The 27,613-nt window shown below is 40.7% G+C and overlaps 1 protein-coding gene across 4 annotated transcripts in view; it reads left to right on the top strand.

The window, feature by feature from the left end:
* Larp4b (La ribonucleoprotein domain family member 4B) overlaps window positions 1–27,613 on the top strand; it is an 82,973-nt gene that overhangs the window by 13,767 nt on the left and 41,593 nt on the right. For all 4 annotated transcript variants that reach the window (XM_008841343.3, XM_029567479.1, XM_029567477.1 and 1 more), the window contains exons 2-3: window positions 16,211–16,324; window positions 17,908–17,967. In XM_008841343.3, the coding sequence (XP_008839565.1) occupies window positions 16,244–16,324; window positions 17,908–17,967 (141 nt within the window). In that variant the 5' untranslated portion in view covers window positions 16,211–16,243. The remainder of the gene's footprint in view (window positions 1–16,210; window positions 16,325–17,907; window positions 17,968–27,613) is intronic.

The raw sequence follows: 27,613 nt of genomic DNA, 5'->3' as shown, positions 1-27,613 counted from the left end.
GTAACCCTTGCTTGGAACTCACTACATAGACCAGGCTGGCCTTGAACTCACAAAGATCCACCTGCCTCTACCTCCCAAGTGCTGGAATTAAAGGCGTGCACCACCACGCCCCTCAAAGTTTTTTTTTTTAAAACCATCATATCCAGACTATGTTTAGGTACCTTGCCTTCACTTACCAGGTGTGATTTTTTTTTTCCAGGAGCTGTATAGGATAATTATTAGGGAATATTTATTTCTCCTTTAACTGATGCAAATATAGGCAATATTTTATATAACATTTGAATATGTATATAAAAGTATTAAATTCAAGAAAGGAAGGCTGCACATTCATATATATCTTGAAGTAGGACATTTTGTCATCACTTGTAATGCTGTTAGATGACTATTCGTAAGACTCTGTCTCAAAAAAAAGAAAAGGTCAGGCCGCTCTGCCCTTTGTCCAAATAGTCATCATACATATGAAATGTTGACAGTAGGTTATTCTTTTACTTCTTTAGACTCTATGCATTCTGCTTGTTTGTTGTTTTGAGACATGGTCTCGCTTTGTAACCCAGACTAACCTCTAACTTGGGATACTCCTCCCTCTACCTCTTAAGAGCTGGGGTTACAGGTATGTAACATTGGGCCTGGCTTCTGTATATATTCTGTTTGTTATTACACCAACAAAGTTAGGTGTGACTAAGTAAAGAACCGGCTTAGATGAGCAGAGGTACAGTGTTGAATTGAAATTCCATTTGCAGCAGATGAGCAGACTGGCCAGCAAGGACTTTGAAGCAGGGGTGGAAAGGAGGCAGGTGTGGTCAGATTAGCACTCAGAATGCTGTTCCGACTGCTAGGTGAGGCTTGGCAAATCCAGGATTGATACATTCAACCTAAGAAGTAGCTCATAAAGCAAAAAAATTAACAACCACCAGGAAAAAAATGGGAGCTTAGACTATTTTCTGAACAGATTGGGTTTGAGAAACAATTATCTTTTCATATGGGATTCCTTTTGTTTTGTTGTTTTTGAGACAGGGTCTCCCTGTAGCCCCAGCTGTTCTGAACCTGTACTATATAGACTAGGCTCTGGCCTTAGTCTCTTAGAGATTCACCTGCCTCTGTTAAACTCTTGTTGTTGGGGTGGATCCCCGTGGGGTTTCCGCCTCCCCCCCCACCTGCCCTTATATGCTCTTCCTTCCACTTTAGGTTAAATGATGGACCCTGCAGAGACTTCAGGTTTAGGGCCCAACACTTCCTGAGGTGGCGTTTCCTTCATGACCAAGATGTATGACTCAGCCAAGCCTGCATTTTAGGAAGAAAAAAGAACCCTCAGTGCAGTTTTTCCTCCTGTGGAAGCATGCGAAGAATTTGTAGGAACACTTCTTAGGCTTATTGGAAGAGAAACAATACAGGAAAGTAGAAAAAACAGTATTTTGAGGGTAGAATGGCTGTATCTTGCCAGACTGATTGCCCACATACTGCAGCTTTTGTTCTGGTAAAATTCCAGAGCATTTAAATTCCATTACAGCCACATGCAAAATGAAAGCTAAGATTCCGCCCCCCCCCCCAACTCCTTCATATTGTTTACCAGGTTCCAAATATTTTATTTAGGCTGTCTTACAACCAAGTACTGGAATGATGATTTGGAGTTTGTTAAAGGTTTGTTTAATGTTAGGTAAAATGCTGCTCTCTTAGCCAGAGACTTAATGAAGACTCAAACTCAAAAACATTTTTTGTATTATATATTAATAAGAATCCCAAATATGTTTTTAAATAGTTGTCTTCTCTAGAAGTTAATATGCATAGCACCAATCAGAAATACTAAAACTGAAGAGGATTTGTGTTTATGTATGTGTGTGATCAGAACATAAGTTCTAAATCAGATTCTGTTAGAACAAGTAATACAGCTTTATTTGGAATACTCCTGTAGATACCTTTCCAGTCAGAGTTTGCTAATAAATAAATTGTTATATCTCATGTCTGTACCTCCTAAGAGCAGAACCAACTCAAACTATAAAAAGTAGATCACAATTTTTCCATCACTGGCCTTTTCAAAGCACAGGTGTGCACATTTAAGGGAAATCTTAAAAACTTAGTCGTTTAGTTTATTGGCAGCATCTGCTGAGGAATATGACCGTGCTGAGTGCCAGTGTAAATGTATAATTAAATAAGTACTGTACTAAAACGGGATTAATTTCTTTCATCTGCCAGTATCCTTGAATGACACATTTACTGTAAGAACATTCATTCAAAAGAAGACTGGTAGAGAGACACTGAATCTGGGAAACAGCCAGGTGACAGCTTCCCTGGAGACAGCGGTCTTTTGCTCTATAAATGTCTACACTATTGAAGCATGTAAATTCATTCGCATGTGTAATCTGTGCAAAGTGAAAGGAAACAAAATAATCTGCCCTGAGGTATTCTCCTTTCTCTAGCCCCAATTTGACATGTTCATGACATGAAAAAAGTAGGGTTTCGATACAGGTAATCCAATAAAAAGTCAAAAATATAGGCTCTTTTCTGGAATTGTTTACTTATCAGTAAGAAAAGTAGAACACATACACATAAATGAGAATTTTCTTTTTAGTTTTTTCTGTCCATACAGTTTATGTGACTATGATTCTGTAAGAATCCAAGCTAGTGAGGCCTCTGTCCTATCCCTGTCCCAGGACCAATAATCTCTGTAGCTCATCAGAAGGGTGTGTGTGTGTGTGTGTGTGTGTGTGTGTGTGTGTGTGTGTAAGTAACAAGAATATACATTTTAGATACTCCAGAGTGATGCTGGCACCTGTGAGATAATGCAACCTAACAATGCAAAGGAGTGCATGGGAACTGTTATTTCTGGTCTGTCTTCCTTACTACTCTTAGAGATGGGCATATCATAAAAGTTTCTGTGGGGCTGGAAAGAGATAAGTCAGTAGTTAAGAGCACCGACTGCTCTTGCAGAAGACCCAGGTTTAGTTCTCAGCAACCACATAGTGTCTAACAACCATCCAGTTCCAGGGGATCTGATGTGCTCTTTGACTGCTGCGTGCCATTGCATGGTACAGGGCACTTATACACATGCAGGCAATACATTCCTACATATAAAAATAACAAAATATTTTTAAAAAAATTGAAAAAGAAAAAAACGTTTGTTACTAAGAAATAACCTTCAATCCCAAAATGCTGTGATTGTGCTTTAAACACTAGCTACTTTGATGATGTTGTTTCTAGTAAATTTATTTAGTCTCAAGGAACTCAACATCTAATAGGTAAGCTCTCTCACTTATAAATGTATCTGGACATTGAAAGTAACACATTTTGAATCTTAGTTGGTTCCCAGGGATTCCCTACAGTCCCTAGGACAGCTCTAAAGTTCTGCTTAGCCTATTTCTCTGTTTAGGGAAAGTTAACTTACCTAGTTGAATATTCATTTACTTTTTTTCCCCCTATTTAAAAAAAAATTGTGTTTGCTCATACCCACCCAGGAGCATTCCCCCTCCCCTCCAAAAAAAAAAGCCAAGGTACATGTGGAGGACAGAGGGCAACGCTCAGATTCTGATCTCTTCTGCCACCTGGGGATCCTAATGTTCCTAGTGAGGACCTGGTTCCCAACTTCTAGAACCATGAAATAGACCACTCTTAGTAAATCTAAAGTACTGTGCTATAGTAAAACAGTGACTAAGACAATGTGCTTCAAGTCAACAGGGTTTTTAACAATCATTTTGTTCTTTGACAGTTTCATACCTGTATATAGTACATTCTGGTCACACTCTTCCCTTCTCTCCTTTCCAACCTCCACCAACTCTCCTACCAAATCCCCAGCCCACTTTCATGTCTTTGTTTTGTGACCCACTGGGTTCAACCAGAGCCAGTTGCAGAGCTATCTAGTGGAACATAACTCACTAGTGGATATATAACAAGACAGTGATTTCCTTTCATCCAGCCCTCCACATTAGTTCACTTGGGCAGGTTGGGGCCCATGAGCCCCTCCCCAATCTGTGACCGAATGTTCACTAGCTTAGTCTTGTGCAGACCCTATGCAGGCAGCCACAGCTATTAAGAGTTCATGAGTGCTACAGCCATGTCATTCTCATGAGACACAGATGTGTGACCCACCTGCCTATCATTCGGCTCTTACATTCTTCCTGCTCACATCTTCTGTGATGTTCCCCGGGCTCGATGGGGCTGGTACAGGTGCCCTGTTTAACACTGAGCGTTTGAGTCACTTGTTCTCAGCTTCTTGAACAGCCGTGAGTCAGTGCATTAACCACTCTTAGCTGCAAAGAGAAGCTCCTTTAATCAAGGTTAAGGACTGCATGTGTATGGATATTAGCATAAATATTTAAGAAGCAGTTTGACAAGGAGTCCATTGAGCTAAACAAAAGTAGACCTTGTACTTATTACCTCCCCAACCATGGACTTTTGACCTGGTCCATGGTACTAGGCGTAAACTACCCCCTGTAGAGTGGGCTTTAGGTCCTATCAGAATCTGTTGGTTACTTCCATGACAGTCATGCGCTATTATACCAGTGCGTACCTCTTGCCTGGCCGATGGGTGCTGTAGCATGTAGGGTCTAAAGCAGGGAAGACCATTTCTGAAAGGCAACAATTTTTAATTTAGATGAAGTTCAATTTGTTTTTTGTTACTATGTTTTTAGTTTCTTATATAAGAAACTGTTTTCTAAACCCAAATTCTCAAGGATGCACTGCTGTGTTTTTCCTGGTGTTGTGTTGGTTTTTGTCCCGCCGTATTGTGTTGCTTGTGGACGTCCAGCACCATTTGTTGAAAAGATGGTTTCTCCTTTGAGTCATCTGGACACCCTTGTTGAAAAGCATGTGTTTATGAATAAGAGTTTCTTTCTGGACTCTCGTTGCTGTTTTACTGATCTTGGTCTATCCTGTACCTGTGCCACGCTGTCTTGGTTACTGTAGCTTTGTTGTAATATTTGAAATCAGGAAGTTTGAGTCCTCCGACTTTGTTCCTACCCAAGATTGTTTTGGGTGTTCTGAATCCCTGGCATTTTCATAGGAATTTTAGCGTGAGCCTATCAATTTCTGGCAAAAAGTTTCTTCAGAAGAGTGCATTTTGATAGTATGCATTGACTCCCTAGGTCAATCTGCAGATTATTGGCATTATAAAAATATGCCTTACCATATATGAGCTCAGACTGTTCATCAGAGCTGGGCTATGAGGTTTGTTGTATAGCAGGGGCTCTTAAACTTTTGGTCTGAGAACTTGGGTACACTTTTGTATATGAGTGAAAACTCCTAAGATAAAGTTTATCTCTGTCTATGTTTAATAGAAATTAAGATTTGGTAAAAGTTTTAACATATATACACTTTCAAAGCCATTACATATAGCATAATTAACTATATAAAGTGACAATATTTTCCAAAACAATTTAATGAGAAAAGTCATTTTTCTACTTTCGTAAATATCTTTAATGTTTTACTGAATAGAATTTCACTTAGATTCTCGAATGCTATTGCATTTCATCCATTAGACATACTATTTTCTCTCTTTTTAGAAATATATTTAGAATATTGTATATGTATGTTCTGTATGTGTAGGCATGTGTCTGCCACAGAGAGCATGTGGTAGGCCAGAGGTCAGCTTTATGGAGTCATTTCTCTCCCATCTTTACGTGGGTTCTGGGGATCAAACTCAGGTCATCAGGCTTGCACAGCAGGCAGTTTACCTACTGAACATCTCACCAGCCTGGGATACAATTTTCCTTCATGTTTATGAGGGAAATCTTGCTTCCCAGAAATAGGTAGCTAGGAAAATGGGGAATATGCTTGTAGTATGTTCATATAACCTTGAATAATACGAATATATTTTGATAGAATACCAAAACTTCATTGTGCTTTCTTTGTTGTTGTTTGAGGTGGGCTTTGATAGGTAGCCCAGGCTGGCCTCCATCTCAAGATCCTCCTACATCAGCCTCCCCAGTACTGATATCATAGGTGTGTCTTTTCACTGTTTGTTTTTGTTTTTGTCTTTTTTTTTTTGAAGCCCCAGCTAGGCTGGAACTTGCTATGTAGACCAGGCTGGCCTTGGTCTCATGAAGATATACCTGCCTCTGCCTCCCAAATGCTAGGACTAAAGGCCTGTTACCACTATGCAGTGGCATGCATGTGGAAGTCAGAGGACAAACTTGGGATTTGGTTCTTTCCTTCTGCCCAGTACAGGTTCTGAGGATTGAATTTGTCAGGGGCCAGGCTTGACAGAAAATGCCTTTACTTCCTGAGCCATCTTGCCATCTCACTACACTTTTGTTAGACTCTGAGAGTGAGAAAGCAAGTGGTATTTGGACATTATTATGAAAATGGCTTGATCTTCTGTTTGCTCTGACAGGGACTCTACGACATTTTACAAATATACCAGAACCACCTTGAAACACATTCTCTTGAAGAGCAGGGCTGAGTGGTCCAGTTTTAATGAAGTATCTTCACTAAATAGCACCTTTAGTAATCTATATTAGGAAACAGTTGCTCAGTGACATAGACGCTTCCTTTGCTTAATGAGTATGTATTCTATCTATAGGAAAGATGATGGGAATATTAGTGATTAGATGGTTACTTGATAAACATGGAACGAGCAAGCTGGGTGTTTTAGATGTGTAATAGAAATAGTAAGTTATTGAAAGGACTGAGACTTGGGACTGGAGAGAGGGCTCAGGGTTAAGAGCACTGGCTACTCTTGCAGAGGATTGAGGTTTCGTTCCCAGCACCCACATGGCAGTTCATAACTTCAGTTCCAGGGAATCCAACACCTTCTAGCTTCTGCAGGTAGTACATGCATGTGGTGTACTTACATTCAGGCATACACATAAAATAAAAATAAATTTAAAATTTTAAAAAATCCTGAGACTACAGGAAATTATGCTTGTCTTGACATTTGATCACGTATTGGTAGTCTTTTGGTTTATTTCTTTTGGTTTTTAAAAAAATATTATTTTTATTTTATGTGTATGCGTGTATTACCTACATGTAGATACGTGTACCCGTGTCATGCAATGTCCGCAGAGCACAGAAGAGGCTGTTGGGTCCCCTGGAACTGGAGTTACAGACAGTTATTAGCTGCCATGTGGGTGCTGGGAATCGAATCTGGATATTCTGTGAGAACAGTCAGTGTTCTTAACTGCTGAGCCATCTCTCCAGCCCCCTCTTGTTTTTTAAATACTTGGGAAAATTATACGAATTTTTAAAATATTGTTACTTCCCACAATTTTATATCATGCTTTTTCTTTTTTTATAACTTTAAAAAATTTAGTTTTTATTTTACGTGTATGCGTGTATTGCCTGCATGTAGGTAAGTGCACGTGTCATGCAATGCCCTCGGAGGTCAGAAGAGGCTGTCAGATCCCCTGGGACTGGACAGCTGTTAGATGCTATGTGGGTGCTGGGATTCAAACCCAGGTCTTCTGCAAGAACAGCCAGTGTTCTTAAACACCGAGTCATCTCTCAAGCCCTATCATGCTTTTTCATTCATGCAGGTTTTGTAAATATTTTAAATCCTCACAATCTATTGTACTAGTTTTTACTTTCCTGTAGTTTGCTATCTTTATTTCCTTTTATGGCTAAAGCTACTATGTTATTCATAAAATGGTTTGCACCTTTTCTATTATTTCATTAGGACATTTTTAGTATAAATAAACGTGAAGGTTTTTTGTTTTTTGTTTTTTTTTTTTGCCCTTTTGAGACAGGGTCGCCTTGTAGCCCCAACTTGCCTGGAACTTGCTATGTAAACCATGCTGGCCTCAATCTCAGCGATTCACCTGCCTCTGTCTCCCAAATACCGGGATTAAAGGTGTGCACTGCCACGCCTAACTATAAACATGAAGTTTTAAGTGTGTAGCAGTAAAATAGCCTAGTCATATGTGTGTATGTGTGTGTGCATATATTTTTATTATTACAGATTTAAACACAGGTGTGAAGAGGATGGTGTGGAACTTGTGTTGTTTCTTCTTTCTCTGTAGATTTTATGAACATATTTGAAAAGCAAATTTTAGATTGTATTAGTTACTTTTCTCACTGCTGTGACAAAATACATGGCAAGAAGCAATGGAAGGGGGTGGGGGGAGGCAGGCAGGCAGGCAGGCTGGTTTTCTGGCATACAGTTTGAGGGATTACATTCCATCCTGGTGGAAAGGTATGGTAACAGGATCAGCAGGCAGGCTAGCCATGTTGTAGCCAAGGTCCGGAAGCAGAGAGAACAGGGAGCGGGTCTGGACTGTAGAGTCTCAAGGTCTGCCCCTAGTTACTTCTCCAGCAAGACTCCACCTTCTGAGTGTTCGACCACCTTTCAAAGCAGCGCTACCAGCTGGGAACCCAGTGTTCAAACACCTCAACCTGTGAGGGACATTTTACATTCAAACCACAGCACAGATGTATATGCGTATTTCATCCATAAGTCGTTTATGTATGTCTGTAGGATGGATTTGACTGTTGTCCAGGATTGTCTTAAGCTCCCTAGCAAATAGCGGAGACTATCAGAGTGAGTCACCATGCCCAATGAATAAAGAATTTTGCTTTATGTCTCATAAAGTTGTTTAAAATAAACAGAACTGGAGCACTTTGATTGAATTCAATAAAATTAATATTCTGCAATGCTCTGTATTATCTGTATAACATGTAGGTTTTTTTCCTGCAAAAGTGTAATTTAAAAAATTTGATTCAGAATCCAAAGATAATTCTCATATTACACCAGGTTATTTTGGTTAAAAGTTTGTAGTTTGTTCTTTTCTTCCCCTTACAAAACGTATTTGCTACAAAAAGAGGTCATCTTTCTTGCCCCACATTTTGAGTTTGGCTGATGGCTTTGTGTTAACATGTATTTTACAGAATTCTTTTTAAATTGGGAGTTAGATCTAGAAGTGTGATTAAGTATAGTTTTGGGGTTTTTTGTTTTGTTTTGGGAAAAATGCCTTAGAGATGAGTATGTTTCATCCATCCATTCAGAACATGATGCCTGGAGCTCCAGTTTCAGTGAGAAGACTGAAAGGTAGCCATATATAAAGTTCCCTTGGCTCTTTACTTGGCAGTTTTAGAAGACATTGATTATTGTCACTTTGTTTTGAGATGGTCTCACTATATAGTCCAGGCTGATCCTCTGGCCCCAGACTCTTGAGCATTGAAATCACTGGCATATGCCACCATGCCCAGCACTAGATTTTAGAATATTTTGATTTTTAAAAAATCTTTTGTTCTCCATTTACTGAGGTGGTTCTTTCTCTGAACAGCTGTTTGGTTATGGAATGCATCTCATCTAAGGGGAGTCAGAGTGCATGACTGTTTGCCGTAATAGTCTGTAGACTACTGAATTGATGTCCTAACAACCTCCAAAGGCCAGCAATGTTGTGGTGTGTTTTTTTAGCCTTTTGGGAACTTTATATACTGTACTGCATTCCCTTCATTCATTTTGGTCTTCATACCCAGTTTTTGACCATTAGGAGCCCCCTCCCCCTTCTTTCCGGTCTTCTTGCAACATGATTACAGTTACCTTGCATAGTCTCCTTGCTTTCATAATAACTTGTCCCACTTTCATTTTAAATAGAGGAACATTCTGTGAAAAAAATCAACCTACTTGTTGATATTGCTTTAAAAAAATTTTTGTGTGCAGGGTCTCATGTACCCATTCTGGCTTTGGAACTTGCCATGCAGCTGAGGAAGACCTTGAACTTCTTTCTGATTCTTCTGCCTCTACCTCCTGAGTGTTGGTATTATAGGCATGTGCCACCATGCCTGGTTATGCAGTCAGTGCTGGGAATTGAACTCAGGGCTTCATGCCTGCTAGACAGTACACTGTACCAGTGAGCTGCATCCTTAGTCTTCTTGTCTTTGTACTGAGTAACCTACTCTTTCTGCGTGTGTGTGTGTGTGTGTGTGTGTGTGTGTGTATGTGTATGTGTGTGTTTGCACATACGTGTTTAGATGTGTGCACACATTTGTGTAGAGAGGTCAGGGGCGGTTGGTTGGTTGTCTCCTGTCACTCCAACCTTTTTTCAAATATGTGTGTGTGCACATGTGGGTATGTGCATGTGAGTTTCCGTGCCCTCAGAGGCATCAGATACCTCTGGGACTGGAACTGGAGTTATAGGTAGTTTTGACCCACCAGATATGGGTGATGGCAACCAGACTTGGATCCTCTGAAAGAGTTGATATGCACTCTTAACTGCTGAGCCATCTCTCCAGCCTCCCACTTAGTTTTTTCAGACAGTCCAGTCTCTACTGACACTAGAGCTCGCTGATTTGGCTAGGCCGGCTGGCCAGGAAGACAGCCTCTTCCTGTCTCTGCCTCTCAGCACTGGAGTACAGGCAAGCACCACTCACTGCACCTGGCTTTTTAGTAGATTCTGGGGATCCAAACTCAGGCCCTCACACTCACATCCTAAGCACTTTATGGGCTGAGCCATCTTCCCATCTCCAAGCAGTCTATTCTTACAGACTCAGGCCCTAGTACCATTCAGAAAAGAAAATAAACTTCTTGAAACAGCAACACCAAACTGACCAAGATACAGAAATGCATGTAAAATCAATTAAAACCCACTAATTTATCACTTAATGGCTGTGAAACAGAAAGTAGCAAAAATATGTGATATTAAAATTATTTCTGTTAACTGTAGAAATAGTAAATGAATTAGGTGAAGGGGACAGAGAAGCAAGGGTAAGGGCATTAAACAAGCACTGTGAAAATAGATGAAAAAGAACGGAGAAGCATGTTATGAAGAGGGAGGGGAGAAAGAGATTTGAAAAATAAAAGTTTGCCCCGTAATGTAAACAACAAATAAATTAGATACATATAAGGGTTATTTAAAAAGTCATAAATGTCCTTAAAAATTAAGAAATTCAAAATACATCTAAAAGTATAGTTAAGAGAAAAGAAAGCCAGGCATGGTAGCGCACGCCTGTAGTCCCAGCACTTGAGAGGCAAAAGCAGGTAGATCTCTGTGAGTTCAAGGCCAGCCTGGTCTACATAGTTCCAGGCCAGCTGGGACTACAGGGAGACCCTGTTTCAAAAAGACCCCCCCCCCCCAAAAAAAAGACCAAAAAATGAAGTGGAGGAGTGACATTTTTCTGGGTTTCCTAAAATTGGAATCTTCACGGTGGATGGGGTTGTATCAGTTAAACTTAGAGCTATCATACAATTTATGCTGATACTAAGCATGTGCTAGACAAGTGTCTGTCACTGCTGTCTTGTTCAGTAGCCTCCCTTTGTGTACCAGGAGGCTCTGTTGGCCACATTTAACCTTGCAGTCTGTAGGCTGGGCAGACTTCCATTCTATTCAAGAAGCCCCTCTCTGGGGCTGTCTTTTTAGCCTTTGGGGGCCAGGGAAGGAAACAGCATTGAGATTTATACACGTGGACCTGTCTGTACTTTGAAAGCCTGCTAAGCATTAAACACTGCTTTAATGGCTGCAGCCATAGATGCCAGTAGATTTGGATGAGACTGCCCTGACCCCTCCCTGTTGCTGCACACTTTTGGTGAGGCCTCCTTACCTTTCTCCCCAGTTTTCATCTGTCCTACCACTTCCTTGTGATTCCTTATGCGTTCCCACCCTTTCTGTCTTTGAAATAGAATATTCTTTGTTACAGTCAGTGACTCTTTTCATTCACTCAAGACACAGCCCTTTCTTTTTTTGGTCTTCTTGAGACAGATTCCCCATGTGGAGCAGGCTGGCCTTGAACTCACAGAGATCCATCCACCTCTGCCTCCCAAGTGCTGGGATTAAAGGCTATAGAGTCAAAAGGCCATGTCATGCCCAAAAGATAGCATTCCATAACACTTCACCCTTTCCTCTGGTTCTGACAATCTTTCCACCTGATGTTCCCTGAGCCTTGGAGTGTGTGATATAGATGCCCCCTTTATGGCCAAGCATGTAAGAGTCATTTATTCTTATCACTTTGACCAGTTAGGAGTCTGTGCATTTACTGCTGACCACAGCAGAAAAAAGTTTCTCAGACCAAAGCCCAAAACACAACTCAGTGTATGGGTATAAACGTAGTTATTTAGAAGGCCATTTGACAGGCACATCATATCCATTTAGCAAAACAGCAGCAGTAGCTTCCATGCTAAGGCCTATAACTTCCACAGCCTTCGGTTTTGACCAGGTTTAAGAGTCAGAAGTAAATCCCCACCTGTGGAGTGGGCCTCAGTTGCAGTCAGAAGTTGATTACCTCTGTAACAAACTTGCCTCTGCTGTACAGTAGGGCACATCTTGTTGGCAGGATGATACTGTAGCATGCAAGGTGCACCGAGGAGGACAGTTGAGGACAATTCTCCCCTGGCAGCCTGCATGGCATCTTCTGGCATTGTGAGGGCAAGCCAGCAGGGAGTAAGTTTCACCTCAGTTCCAGCTTGATTTCTTGGTGACAGCCAGAGTATGCGATGTCTTTGGCAATAGGGTGTTACCATCTAGTTGCCTGTGTTTATTTTGGTGGTCTCAGGGACTTCCTGACCAACAACTCATGGGGAGGTAGCCCACTATAGACACTGGCATCTTCATTATCCGTCCATGCAGGATGCCCATGTTATTATTTTTGATAATTCTATTTTTTTAATTAATTTGCCAAATACCAGGTTTCCTTATTGCTTTTTCATAGATCTTTAGTTTTGGTTGACCCTCCTCTTATCCTCTCCCCCATCTCCTTTAAGTCTCCTCTCTGCTTAAACTTTTCCACCCCCTGTGTTTCGCCTTCCATTTTCAGAGCATGTGTGTTCCACTTCCCCTGCTTTGCATTGTCCCCCAGTTGTTTTTGGAGACAGTCTTACCATGTAGTTCTTGCTGGCATGGAACCTGCTATGTAGACCAGTCTGGCCTAGAATTCACAGAATTCTGTCTGCCTTTGACTCAGAGAAGTGCTGACTTTAAAGGTGTGTGCCACCATGCCTGACTGATACTGCTTTTGATCATCAAATTATTTCATTAACAGGAATGGTGGGAATTAAAACTAGATTTTTGAGAATAAGGAGGCACAGTATAGAGATGAAAAACTTCAACATCCTTAGCTGTCAGGGAAATGCAAATTAAATCTGCTTTGAGATGCCATCTCCTCCCAGTCAGAATGGCTGTCATCAAGAGAGCAAATGACAACAAATGCTGGCAAGAACGCGAGGAAAGGGGAACCTTTGCTGTTAGTGGAAACGTCAACTTGTGTATCCACTTGGAAATTCCTCAAAGCTGCAAATACAACTACCGTTTGACCTTGCCGCACCACTCTTGAGTGTGAGCCTGAAGGGCTCTGCCTGAAGGGCTCTTAAGGCAGCGTAGCAGGGAGATAGGTAGACAATGATGCACTGTTCATGGTAGCCAGAATATGGAGCCATCTAGATGTCCATCAACAGTGGAATTTTAGGTATGGGATCATGACATTTGCAGGAAAAAGGATGCATCTGGCAATCATGTTACGTGTAATAAGCCAGACTCAAAGACAAATACCACATATTTTCTCTCATGTGGAACCTAGTTTAAAATTATCGGGGGGCTTGTTTTTTTTTAAATAATGCATTTTTATTTTATGTGCCTTCAGTGTATTGCTTGCTTGTAGGTTGGTGCGTCCCTGTCAAGTAGTGCCTGTGGAGGTCAGAAGGGGGTGTCAGAGTTCCTAGAGCTGGAGTTAGGATGGTTTTAGCTACCATGTGGGTGCTGGGAATTGAACCCAGGTCCTTTGCAAGAGCAGTCAGTGCTCTTAACTGCTGAGCCATCTCTCCAGCCCTAAATATTATATCTCTGTATCTGTCTGTGTATGCAAATGTATTTATATATGGCTTTATGTGTGGGGTGTCACAGAACTAGAAAGAGGATCATGAAAGGAGATGAAAAGAGGTGGGGAATAGGGTAATGAAATACATGTAATAAAGCAAAAGTTGGGGCTAACTATGGGAAGAAGGGAACCCAGCTGGGGGGGGGGGGAGTGACTGGGTACAGGAAAGGACAGAGACAGTGAGTGAGAGCAAAGTGTAAACACAAGCCCATTGCTTCATGTGCTAACTTAGAATAGTAAGAAGTGAAAAGTCTGTAAAGTTACTCAGTGAAACAAAAACTAGTTACTGTTAAATTTCTGTTTCTGGCCTCTGGAAACTGATTTCAGAGGTGCCTAAAAAATACCTGGACTAAATTGAGCTCTTTATCCTATTTGTTATATTAAAGAAGAAATCCCTTCAAGTCAGAACTGAATGTTCAGGAATCCTCACAATAATAAGTCATGAAAGCTATCCTTTCATAAGTCATTTATGAGAATTAAATGAGGTATTATATGTGAGATTCATTGTCCAGCCACTGAGTTGAGGAAATGCTTCCCAAATCCTAGAATACTTATATCACTGTACTCAAATATTTTTAACTTCTTTCTAGTGAATTCATTCCTTTGAAATTATTGCTTCTTTGTTTTGACACCTGTTGATCTTGATCAAGATAAAGTCAGTGGGGTCAGTCAAAAATTAGAAAGATATAAATTTGAGAGATTCATCAAAAACTTTTTACTTCTTGACTTGATTAATTCTATAGTTTTCTACAGTTTCTTAGAATATGTTTACCTCAGGTACACACAGTGAAATGACTACTGTTGTCACGCCAATCAGTTCATCAATCCTCTCACATTATTACCTGTTTGTATACTTACCAAGAACATGGAAAACTTGTTTCCTTAGCAAACTCCCAGAGTACCATATTATAACTATAGACCTTGTGTTGTATGCTAGATTATAAGACTTATTTATTCTACATAGCTACAATATTGTTCCCTTTGACCTATGGCTCCCTTTCTCTGAAAACTACCAGTTTGTTTCTCAGTGATCTTTTTTTTTTTTAATTAGATTGCATTTGTAAGCGTATTCATACAGTGTTCAACTTGTGCTTGAATCCACTTAGCACACTGTCTTCCAGGTTTATCCGTTCATCTATGTTTAGCATATAGCAAGATTATATTCTAAGTCTGGACAGTCTCAGCGCCCCTCTCTCCAATTCTTCTTTCATCCATTAGTGACTAGCATGTTTCTGTACCTTGGCTATGTGAACAGATGCTGCAGTGAACATGGGATATCTTTATGAAGTGATTTTATTTCCTTTGGATACAAACCAAGAAATGGAATTGCTGGCTCATGTGCGGTGATAGTTCTGTTTTTAAATTTTTGAGAAACCTCTCTACTGCTTTTAATAATGGCTGTATCAGTTCCTGCCAGCAGCATTCTCTATTGTCCACACCTGTGCTAACACTTGTTAGCTCTAGTCTTTTGTAACCATCTGAACAAGTGCATGGTGTTAACTTATTGTGGTTTTAATTTGCTTTTGCCTGATGATTAGTGAAGTTGAATATCTTTTGTATATGTGTTTACCATTTTTACATCTTTGGGAAAAGATCTGCTTATATTCTTTGGCCATTTTGCTATTAAGCTGTGAATATTCCCCATGTGTCTTATTAACCCCTTAATTTAAAAATATTTTATTTTTAAATTTTATGTGTATGGGTGTATTCCCTGCATATATGTAAGTGCACCTGTGTCATGCAATGCCTGTGGAGGTCAGAAGAGGGTGCCAGATTTCCCTAGAACTGGAGTTAAGGATGTTGTTAGCTGCTATGTGGGTGCTGGGAATTGAACCCAGGTCCTCTACAAGAGCAGCCAGTGCTCTTAACTGCTGAGCTATCTCTCCAGCCTCTAACCCCTTAATTTTAAGTTTTAAGATGAATTTCTGAGCTGGGTGTGATGGGGTACACCTTTGATCCCAGCCCTCGAGAGGCAGAGGCAAGCAGATCTCTTCTATATGTTTGAAGCCAGTCTGGTCTACATAGTGAGTTCCAGGCCAGCCCAGGTTTATAGTGAGACCCTGTCTCCAAAACAAACAAAAACCTGGGGCTTTTCTATGTTAGCACATGATTTTTAAGTTGTCTAATATGGTTTACAAAGAAGAAACAAAGTTACTTTTTGGTGAGTAATGTATATATTATGAGCAGATTTCTTTACAATACTTAATCCAGAAGGACAAACAAGTGTCCTAGAAAACTTGAGGTTTTGCAGATACAGTCATTTTACTTTAAGAATCAGTCATAATGCTGGATATAGTAGCTCACACTTATAATGCCAGCATTGTGGAAGCTGAGACAGGACGATTGCAGTGAGTTGGAGGCCAATCTGAACTACATAGTGAGTTCTAGGCCAGCTTAGGCTATAGAGTGAGACTGTCTCAAAACAAAAAACCCACCTCATGCTCCTCAAATGACCTGTTAACTTTCTGTCACTTTACAGCATCCTGAGGTTAAACTTCTCCCAGTGGGGCCCATGACTTCTGATCAGGACACTAAAGTTGTGGCTGAACCGCAGACGCAGCAAGTCCAGGAGGGCAAGGACAGCGCTCATCTGGTAGGTGGTGTCAGAGGGCAGGACCATGGCCACAGGCATCCATTTTTCTTTTTGCTAAAATAATTCTACATTGGACTTGAGAAATCTTATTGAATTCCTTAGGATATGTGTATCAAATAATATCTTAAAAACTCATCCAGTGTTTGTAGCTGAGGTCCTACAACGAAGGACAGGTAAACAGGAGAAAAGCATGCACATTTATTTAGCTGTAAGCTTGTATGACAAGAGTGCAGAAATAGAGACCCACAGGGCAAACTGTAGTCAGGCTAAGTATGATTCAGAAGTGGACAGGTACAGAAAAGTGTAATCACACTAAAAAGATCATATTCTAATGTTATAGAAAAGAGCTTAGCAAGACCTGTGTATACATGGCAGTCCTCTCCTTTGGTAGCAGCAGGCTTGTTTTCAAGGGAAAGTCAGCTTGGCTTTATGGCTTACCTCAGGAGAAAAGTGGTAAGGAGACTTGTAGTTTATGCTCTGATCTGTCATCTCCTCAAATACCAAGGAAAGTATTTTAGACTAAACCTTGCCAGTCTGAAAAAAGTCTGCACAGCTTTAGCAGAGGAAAGTGCAAATACTAGGTAATACAGAAGCAAGCAAACAAAAAAAAATCATAATTTTGGTTACTTAATGTTTTGTATTTTGTATCAAGAAAATGCAGTTTGAGGCCAGCAAGATGCCTCAGTGGGTAAAAAAGCGCTTGCCACACAAGCCTGAGTTCAGTCTCAAGATCTCACAGTAGAAGGAGAGAATTGATTCCAGAAAGTTGTCCTCTGACCTCCATATGCACACCATGGCATGTATGTGTGTACACACACAGTTTTAAATTACAAGTATCTCACTAATTCCACAACCATTGTAGTAAAGTGTATTTGAAGAGTTAATTAGGAGTTTTTATACTTTATTCCATTTTTGATTGCCTTTGAATTTTACTTTTGGGTTGGAGAGTTGACTCAGTGGTATAAGAATGTAGGAATGCTTGCTGCTGCTCTTGCAGAGGGTCAGATCCAACAAGTACCTGTCATGCCAGCTCCAGAAGATCCATCACCTTCTTCTAGTCTCCCAGGGCACTGCACTCAGGGGTACCCCTTCCCCCCCCATACATACACACATAAACAAAAATAAAACCTTAAAAATTTTAATCCTGCTGGGTGTGGTGGCACATGCCTTTCGTCCCAGCACTCAAGAGGTAGAGACAGGTGGATCTCTGTGAGATCAATGATGGCTGGTGCTACAAGGAGACCCTGTCTCAAAAAAAAAAAGCCCAAGAAGCAGCCCCCTCTCCAGTTTTAAAATCCTGTCAAGCAGTAATATTTAGAGTTTCTAAGTGGCTTCAGGAAAAGTAGCTTCTTAATTTCCTCAGTTGAGACTACCAGAAATTTTACTTTTAATGTTTAGTCAGAACTTCAAAATTGCATGTCTTAAGGCTGTGTCCTTCTGAATATCTTAGGAGTTCATGAATTTCTTTGTTATATAAGAATGAGCATTTTTCAGTGGTTTTGGTTTTGCTAAGTTACTATGGTTTAAAATTGTGTGTTCTTTATATTGTAGTAATGATGCTTTTAATGTTTTCAATTTTACAGATGAATGGTCCTATATCTCAAACCACTTCTCAAACAAGTTCCATCCCAGCTTTGAGTCAGGTAATTCATTTTTGAGATTAATCACAGATTGTTCACTCAAAACCAAGGCTACCAGATATCACCTTACTAAAATGTGTATTGTGAAAAAATAAGAAAAAAATTGGGGAAATTTAGGTGTCTCTCAAGTGGTAGGAGGACCCACCAATTCAGTGCTCTGTCCGTGAGTATGCTAAACATTGTACTGTCTCTTTTCCTACTTTTGCGTGTAGTTCATAGAGGTATGCCAGATATGTTCACTTTCAAATGCTCACGATGTTTTCAGTGGTTTTCATTCATCTGCTGTATGTGTATGATTAGCTTTATGTTTTGGTGATTGTTTGGAGCACACAAAGCAAGTTGTAAGTAATCAGAATAAGGAAATGGTCTGGGAATGTAGCTCAGTTTGTAGAGTGCTGGCCTAACATGTAGTGGGAGAACCCAGCACTGCATAAACTGGGTAGTGACCCATGCTTACAATCCCAGCACTTGGGAAATAAAGGTAGGAAGGTAAGGAGTTGTTCAAGGTCATAGGAAGGTAAGGAGTTGTTCAAGGTCGTCTTTTACTAACCTGGGACAAGCAAGACCCTGTCTCAAAAGAGGAAAAAAAGAGAATAAGAATAATATTCCACTAGTTTTAAGATCCTGCTTTTTGTGTGTATATGTGCATATATGAAGTGTATCTGTAGTATTCCTAATTGAGTTTATCTTTTAAGTATCTTATAACTCTTATAAACTTTATAGTATAGACATTAGTACTTCAAATATATGTATATAGTACGTGTAGAAATTAATGGAGGTGTTGGATTATTCATCTACTGTGTGTGTTCACATACTCCTTCACATCTGTGCCACAGTGTGCAAATGGAAGCAGAGGACAACCTGTAAGACCAGGTTCTCTCCTTCAACCATGTGGGCTCTGGGGATTGAACTCAGGTTGTCAGGCTTGGCATCCGGCACCTTTACCTGCTGAGTCATTTCCCTAGCCCCTCATTTTACTAAGGGAGATCTTAAAAATCTCTTATGTCGTCATTTTATCCTCCCCCCCCCCCCCCCTTCCCCTCTTTTTTTTTTCCCGGGTGTACTTTTTTTTTTCGTGTTGGATTATTCATCTACTGTGTGTGTTCACATACTCCTTCACATCTGTGCCACAGTGTGCAAATGGAAGCAGAGGACAACCTGTAAGACCAGGTTCTCTCCTTCAACCATGTGGGCTCTGGGGATTGAACTCAGGTTGTCAGGCTTGGCATCCGGCACCTTTACCTGCTGAGTCATTTCCCTAGCCCCTCATTTTACTAAGGGAGATCTTAAAAATCTCTTATGTCGTCATTTTATCCTCCCTCTTTTTTCCCCCCCCCCCCCCCCCCCTCTTCCTCTTATTTTTTTCCCGAGGTGGAATCTTGCTTTGTAGCTCAGGCTGGTCCTGAACTTCCTGCTCTGGTTGCCTCTGGGTGCTGAGATTATCGATATATTCCACCACACCTGGCTTTGTTTTAATTTGTTATTTATGTTGGGTTTAAAAATGCAATTTGATATTTAGTAGGCTTGCTAAGTTGTTCAGTCATCTCTGTAATGTACTTTTAGAACTTTCTCTGTGAGAGTGTTGGACCTTATGTGTAAAGCCCATGCTGGCCTTGTGCTCTCAGTCATCCTGTCTTCTGAGGCTTTCCAAGTAGCTGGGGTTTCATGTACTACCCATTTGCAGCTAATCCCTGTTCCTCCCCTAGCTTTGGGAAGTTTCAGGTGTACTTTTTGTCTTGTGGATTTGCCTTTTCTGTGTCCTGTTCACTTCTTCAGCTTGTTCAGTGCTGTGTGTAGTAGATGGGCAGTTACTACTTTCTGAATAAAAATTGAGTATTCATTCAACAGTGCTGAGCGTAAGTATAAAGATAGGTAAGACATTTTGTGTGGAAAGCTTATTCACTGACTAGCAGAGGACATACAGTATTAGTACTAATCCTGATACAACTTTACAGTGAAGTGTGAGTAACCCTTAGGATAAACATAGACCTGGAGATAGACTCATTGAGCTATAGTTGTGTCTGTAGAAGAACGCCTCTAGGTTCTTGTCCCTAGTAAAAGAAGGTCATCTTGATATCATAGGGTTAAAGCACTAAGTTTGTATTAAATTTCTGTCTACTGACAAGGAAAATGTTGAAAATCAAATATTTCAAAACTGAAAGGAAAGTAGAAAAGGGAATGGTCAGAGAGATGGGAGGGTTGGTTTAAAGTGAAGCAAGCAAGTGAGTAAGTGCAACTGTCTTGACAGAATTGGAACAGAGCAGCTCCTCAGTTGTGTCCTCAGCAAGCACCGTTCCCAGGGGTGATGTAAGTGAAAGTCAGACTGATGGTCACAGCATAGACAGTGGCATTGTGCCTTAGATCTTGGCTTTGGTGGCAAGGGGAAGGATGGTGACAGGGCAAGAAGGGATCAGGAGAGCTTTGAAGGTGTTTTATATGAAGAGACGGCCACTGTGGACACTGAAAGGAAGAAGCAAGATTGGACAACTGGCATTTGGCAACAATGTCAACTTGGTTGAAGATTCTTTACCTTACCTGTTTGGGCCACAAGTCAATGAAGCAAAAATCATTGTCAAAGACTTTGTGCTCCTGCAGAAAGAAGTCCATTTAGGAACCCCGGAAATATTCTAAATCCTCTGCCTACATTGCAGCCAACTTGCCCCGATCTTCTTAAGGGTGACTACTTTGGCCTCAGAGCCATTTTCTGTTTTAGAGGCTCTGTTGCATTTTACCACAAATGAATGGTGGTGGTGTTTGAGAGAGAAGTGCGAGTGTGATGGGAAGGGGGGCAGTTAGTAGTAGAAGGGCTCTAGGAGGAAAGATCTAGCCATGCCATGTTCTAATCACAGTGTGAGAACAGTGGGAAAGTCAGCTCTTCTACATGCTAGCTCCAGATAATTCAGGAAAGCCTGACTTAGATCAGAGCAACCTAAAAATGTATTATTACATTTATTGTTTATTATCTCTGTACACGCATGTGCATTATGGTGCACATGTGAGGATTTAGAGGGCAGCTTGGGTGATTTGGTTCTTTCCTTCCACAATGTGGGTCTTAGGGGTCAAACTCAGTTGTCAGGCTTGGCAGCAAGTGCCTTTACCTACTAAACATCTTACTGATCCAATCAGAATAATGTTTCTAAACTACCCAGATAACAAAAATCAGAGAACTTAACCAGTTTTTCACTTAATTAAAGGGAGAGACTAGGGATGTAGCTCAGTGACAGAGTGCTTGCTTAGCATGTTCAAGGTCATAATTTAATTCTCAGAACCCCCCCCCCACACACATACACAGACACACAATTACCTATAAACTTTGCTTTTTTATTGTGTAACCGGTTTCTGAGTGAATTTTTAGATTAATTACTGCAGATCTGCATCTTGAATAAGTAGACTAGCAGTTAGACAGCTTGATGGTCTAGAACATGCCCAAACAACACTTACATTTTGTCTGTAAGTGATATCTTTCTGCTTTTAACGTGGTATCTTGAAGGTTAAATTGTTTTTAGCAGTATACAGTGCTTTTAAGAGAATTCCTGCTATAGGTGTAGTATAGATGGCTTTCTCTTTTGTTCTTTGTCTTTCTCAGTTATAATTCAGGCATCTGCAGAGTAGAGAGCAATCTACCATCCCCTATGTACGCATCATGGATCTGAACAAATACACTCTCAATGGACTTCTCATATTTATCCCTGTCCATACAGTTGTTTAGAGTTTTAATTACATAGAAGTTTATTTTCTGAAGTATTCTAAGGCAAATCCTAGACAATTGACTGTTTCTTCAAAAACACTTCAAAATGCTTCTAGTTAGGATGGTGGTGCAGACCTTTAATCCCTTTAATCCCACTCAGAAGGCAGAGGCAGAAGGATTGCTATGAGTTTGAGATAAACAGACTAGTCTATTTAGTGAGCCCTAGGCCAGTAAGTGCTACATAGCAAGACCCTGTCTCAAAAAACAGAAAAAGGAAAAAAAAAAAGGCATCTCTAATATCTCTCATCATTCCATTGTTTTGGAGTTTTTGAGACAGGATCTTCCTGTAGCCCCAGCTGGCCTGGAACTCACTACGTAGACCAGGCTGGCCTTGAATTCAGAGGTCTGCCCTCTTCTGCCTCACGAGTGCTGCGGCTAAAGGCGTGTGTCACCATGCCTGGCTTAATCATTCTATTGTTATGCCTCACAAAATTAACAGTAATTCACCAGGCTTGGTGGTACATGCCTTTAATCTCAACACTCATGAGGCAGATCTCTGTGAGACTGAGGCCAGCCTGGTCTACATAGTGAGTTCTAGGCCAGCTGGGGCTACAGGGGGAGAGATCCTGTTTCTAAAAAAACAAAAAAAAGGCAGTAATTCCTTAATGCTCACAGACGTTTCTCAAAGTTAGAAAAATAGATTCAATTCTAAGTAGCTGTACAAATTATAAATTTTTATTATTGTTGTGCGTGTGTGAGTTTGCACATTCCACAGCACACACGTGGAAGTCAGAGGACAATTTTCCACTTGTTCTCTCCTTTCACCATTAGTTCTGGGGATTTAACTCAGGTTATCAGGCTTGTACAGCAAGAGCTTTTACAAAACCTCTGTGCAATCGTCGTTCCATCTAAGGAGCTGTAAGTTTTATAGAATAAGTTCTTGGTGGTACTCCTTTCAGGGAACTTACAATTACCTTCTTTGGTGACCACTGTCCTGTGAAATATAGTCCAGGAGGTGCTGAACTACTACAGAAAGATCAGAAGTTTGAAACTTCTTCTGCCTGTGCTAATAATTTCAGTTGCTTTTAAAACCAAGTTCATGAAAATAAGATAAAGCTCTGTGTCTTTTTCTTGCTATTCTGTACCTTTGGATGGTATGTGCCATTTGGACTTCAGCACAGCAGTCTGATGGGTGCCAGGCACTACTCTGTTGTCATTAGGATTTGGATTTGAGTGGCAGGAACATGTGACTGCTGTGCAAGGAGTTATTTTTGGTATCTGGGTGTTGGCTTCTCCTCAGAAACGATAGCAAGTTAGTGTGAGATGTATCTGTAGAGGCTCAGAAAAGGACAAGCATTGTGATGGGAGTTTTTGAACTTTCGACATGGGCTGTTGCTTCAGCAAAGAATTAAGTAGTGACAGTGACAATGAGAAAATTGGCCTGCTACAGAAATCTGTGGAAGAGAAGGAACCGGAGAATGAGATAAGTAAAACTTTATCTTCATTATTTGATAGGCTTGAAGGTGAGGAGCTTCACAATGTTGAAAATGAACCCAGTAGAGCAGCCGCTGGTGTCAGTATGTGGACCAGAGTTTTTACAAGGTCTGGGCACAAGCAGGCTCATAGGCCAAAGCAGTCCTTGAATCCTAATTCCTCTTCAACATGTAAGTTCGTAAGTAGGTCTGAAAATTTAGATGAGGGTGAGAGGAATTTAGATACTGTTGTTACTGGGCAGAATTCTAAGATTATCTATGACCTACTGTTCATGGGTAGTGACAGACATGCTGGTTCTGAAGATGACCAGCCTCTCTCACATGTGCCCGTGCCTTCTGACCAGCTGGAGGAATCTTTTGTAAGTAACCATCAGCACTGTTACCTGGCAACTTGTAAAAACTGTTTAGTAGAGAAAGAAAGAGTGGTAAATGTTCAAATCAGTAGTTTCAATGAGAGTAACTCTTCAGATGTGTCTGCCAGGGAGTTGCAAAATAAGAGCCCCATTTGTGTTAGTGGCAAACAGCATAAGAATTCAAGGGAGAGCACATTTTACAGTATTTGTGTTGTAGATCCTGAGTGCCTAAACATGGAAGAGGAACTGTACACTCCCAAGTATGGAGCAGCTGCAGAAGGGTGTCTTTCAGCTGTTACTCCTGAAGTTTGCATAGTGGATTGGCCCCTAGATAACAGGAAAGAATGTGCAGTCTCAAATGCCACAGCAGGGGCAGGAGAGTTAAAGCTGCAGGAGGAAGAACTCTCACCCCAATACATTCTAAGCTTACAGGAAACAAAAGAAGTGCTTAGTGAGAAAAATGAGAGTAGTTCTGCTCTTTTGGTGGGTAAAGACCCATCTGATGAAGTACACATCCCTAACCTGCGAATGGAGTCTTTAAGCACCAAAGCTTATGCCAGATTCCCTGAAGACTACACAGAAAGTAGAACATCACATAATACTGGCCTACTCCCTGAATTAAACATTAACATAGGCAGTGATTCATTAAAGTGCATGTGTGCTGTGTCTGAAGAAAGAGCGAGCCATGCTTCAGGAATAGGAGGGCAGGTGAATGATTCACCTATAAATTTACCTAATGACATTTCATATGTTGAAGGGAATGATGAACATGAAATTACAACAGTTGGTGTCTGCCAGACTTCAAACTCTAAAATGGAAGGCGAAAATGACTCTGTAAAACGACTGAAAGGCAGTGATTATTTCCATGTCAGTGTTAACAGGCCAGGTAGCATCCTGTCCCTTGGTTTAGATAGGATTAATTTAAGTCTCAGAAGTTTAACTTCAGAAAGCTTGGGGAATGAGCGTCTGACCCCAGTGCATGCTAATGTCAGAGAAGTCATACCAGACAGACTTGATGATGGCTCCAATTCTGCACCCAGCCCGGAGCGGGTACTGGTGAAGGAGCAGCACCTGAGGGACAGGAGTCTGGAAAATGGAGGTGCCCAGCTGGCAAGCAGAGGCCAGCTGCCCGAAAATAGTTTCTCTTATCAAGACAAGGATAAAATGAACATTTTAGAAACTGAGGGTCATGTCAAGAGGGAGTCTGAGTTGAAATCTTCTTGTCAGGTAGACCTGTGTCCAGGTGGCAAGACAGATAAGTTTCAGAGAGATACCTGTGAGTTAACTCAAGTGGAATGTGAACCAGACACGAAAGGAATGATCCAGAAGACAGAATCCCGGAAACTTGGAATTTTACAAGGAATGCCCTCAAGTGACAAACCTCATGATCACTGCAGATCCCTGCAGGGCATGCTTATATCCCCTGCATTTATTTCCACCTGTACTGATGAAGGAAGGGAAGCAAGTCTGCATGAGAAAAGAGAAGATACAGTGTGTGCGAAGCGTTCAGTCAGGGTGTCGTCACACAGCCAGTCTAGTGGTCCCCACATAGACAATGCTGAAAAGAAACCAGAGAAAGCTCATTATAGAGAGACAAGTGATGAGGACATAGAAAATGTCAAATCAGATCCTACAACAGTTTTTCAGTGGGAGACAAGTGTCCTTGCATGCGATGCAGTCCCTGGTGAGAATGCCACAGCCTGTCTTAGCTCTAGCACAGCAGGAAATACCGGCTGTGGAACTAATCAAATCGAAAAAAGCTATGAAACCGATGAAGTAAATGAATACAAAGATCTTAATTTTGTACCACCTATAAACCAAAGTTCATTTTCAGTGCTAAAGAAGTCAGAGGTAGTAGAAAAGGATCTTATTAATAGAGGCAAAAGCCCCAAACTGAAACTGATTTTCTCTGAATCAGCTAAAGAAGTTTCTAATGCCTTTGGTGATAACGCATCAAAATTGAGCAAACAAAAACTAACATGCAGAGAAGAAAAAGAGAAACTTTGTTTAAAGAAAGATAGTATTGACTGCTTAGTCCCATGTAGGAGAAATGAACATGCATACCATTGCAAAGAAAGAAATGCTGAGTCCACAGTTAAAGAACCTTCTTTAAATGCTTCTTTAAATTTCTCCGGAAACTCAAAGGTGACTTTTGAGAAAACAGAGTTATGCAACACTTCTGATGGGTGTTGCTGTTTGAGTGATATTGATCCCATACAGGCAGACACACCTACAACTCCTTCTCATGATGAACCCCAGGTCATTCCTGCCACCCCACTTGATAGCAAAGAAATTGTAGTACCAAGTTGTGACCATGTTATATCATTTACCGAAGATATCCTAAATATATCTGAAAATCCTTCAAAGATGGATTGGCAGAGTTTCCCAGAGGAATTCTACCCAAATATTTTGAGTGAATTTTCCTGTTACCCAATGGGAGGGTTAGCAAGTCATATATTTTCTGAAAGACTGGCAGATGGATGTGGTGGATATCAAGTGGATCATCTCTGGACTAACATGGCCCCAGAAGATGTGGTAGAAGATGCACAGTTACTTACTGAGGATTTACACAAGTCCCAGGACTTAGAAAATGCTTCATTTTCATTGGAACATACACCTTATCAGCGACCAGTGTCAGAGGATGGTGTTGTTTGGGGATGGCAAGATAGAGGCGGACAGTTAGTAAGTGTGCTTGTCAGTGTTTACTGTGCTGTACTCTGGCAGTCTTTGCCTTTTGATTGCTTTTAACTTAATGAATTCTGATTAGTTTCATAAGGGTCTACATGAATGAAGCATCAATTTAACCTTTTTCCAAATGGGAACATGTGAATTTCTTATTGTTGTATTTAAACCAGAGCTTGTGTATAAACTGTTGGCACCAAAGCATGCCCTGCTAATTTACCCCACAGCATTGTGTGGACCTTTGCCTATGCATGCTGCCCTTGTTCTGTCTTCCTTGCCTTGGTGTGCTTTGAACCATTTTGAGAGGGGATCTTGTCACATGGGCTTTGTGAAGTGTTTTAGCAAGTGTTTGAGGTCACTGACAGTCTAAGTCACTTGCAGAGTATAAGCTCACTTCAAATCTGTACCTCCTTTTTTGTGTTGTGCCTAAGACAGATAAAATTTGCTTTTTTTAAAAAAATATATTTTATTATTTTTATTTTATGTGTATGTGTGTATTGTTTGCATGTATATGAGTGCACCCGTGTCGTGCAGTGCTGTAGAGGTCAGAAGAGGATGTCAGATTCCCCTGGAACTGGAGTTAAGGACGGTCCTTAGCTGCCATGTGGGTGCTGGGAATCAAACCTGGGTCCTCTGCAAGAGCAGTCAGTGCTCTTTAAACTGCTGAGCCACCTCTCCAGTCCCCAAATTTGCTACTTTTAACTGGCTCTGAAATCCTGAGTTTCTCTTCTTTCGGTCAAAATCATTGAAATCAAGTTCTCATGTCCTGGCTCCATTGCTTTGGAAGACACTTTGCAGCTCATGTTGGCAACTAGTTTTGAGCATCTTCCTAGAAATTCTGTGATGAATATAAACTATTCAGCAACAGGAAACTGATCTTGCTCATGGTAAATATCTATTGAAGCATTTTGAAGCTGAAAGGACATGCACTCATCCCTCATTATCCACAGGGGATGGGTTCCAAGAGCCCTGGATAGTGAATGATCACATCCTGTCTGTAAAGTGGCATTTCATTTGCAGATAATTTACATACATTCTCCTATTGAAGTCATTCTAAGTGATTATAGTATCTAATATAAGTGCTATGGAAGTAATTGTTACAGTGTTTAAGAAAATAAGAAAAAGTTTGTATGTGTTTAGTAGAGATGCAAATATTTTTGATCTCTGACTTGGATCTATGGATGGTGAACCCGTAGGTACAAAAGAGCCAACTAAAAATAGCAAGGATCTTTATTTTTATTCAGGTTGTTGGCTTTTGGTAGTGATTTTTACGGAATTAGGTAAGTAAACTATTAATAATATTAAGGATGGGTATATCTCAAATATTAAGGAGATAGATGGGAATAAACAAGTAGAAATCCTATCACATGTAACTGAAGGAATTACTAATTACCCCTTTACCCCTTCCTCCCTCCCTCCATGTCCACATTTGG

The sequence above is a fragment of the Nannospalax galili genome, unplaced genomic scaffold (assembly GCF_000622305.1).
Source record: "Nannospalax galili isolate Female #2095 unplaced genomic scaffold, S.galili_v1.0 scaffold399, whole genome shotgun sequence".
Taxonomy (NCBI): Eukaryota; Metazoa; Chordata; class Mammalia; order Rodentia; family Spalacidae; genus Nannospalax; species Nannospalax galili.
The sequence above is the reverse complement of the archived record's forward strand: the minus strand, read 5'-3'. Positions and strand labels throughout refer to the sequence as shown.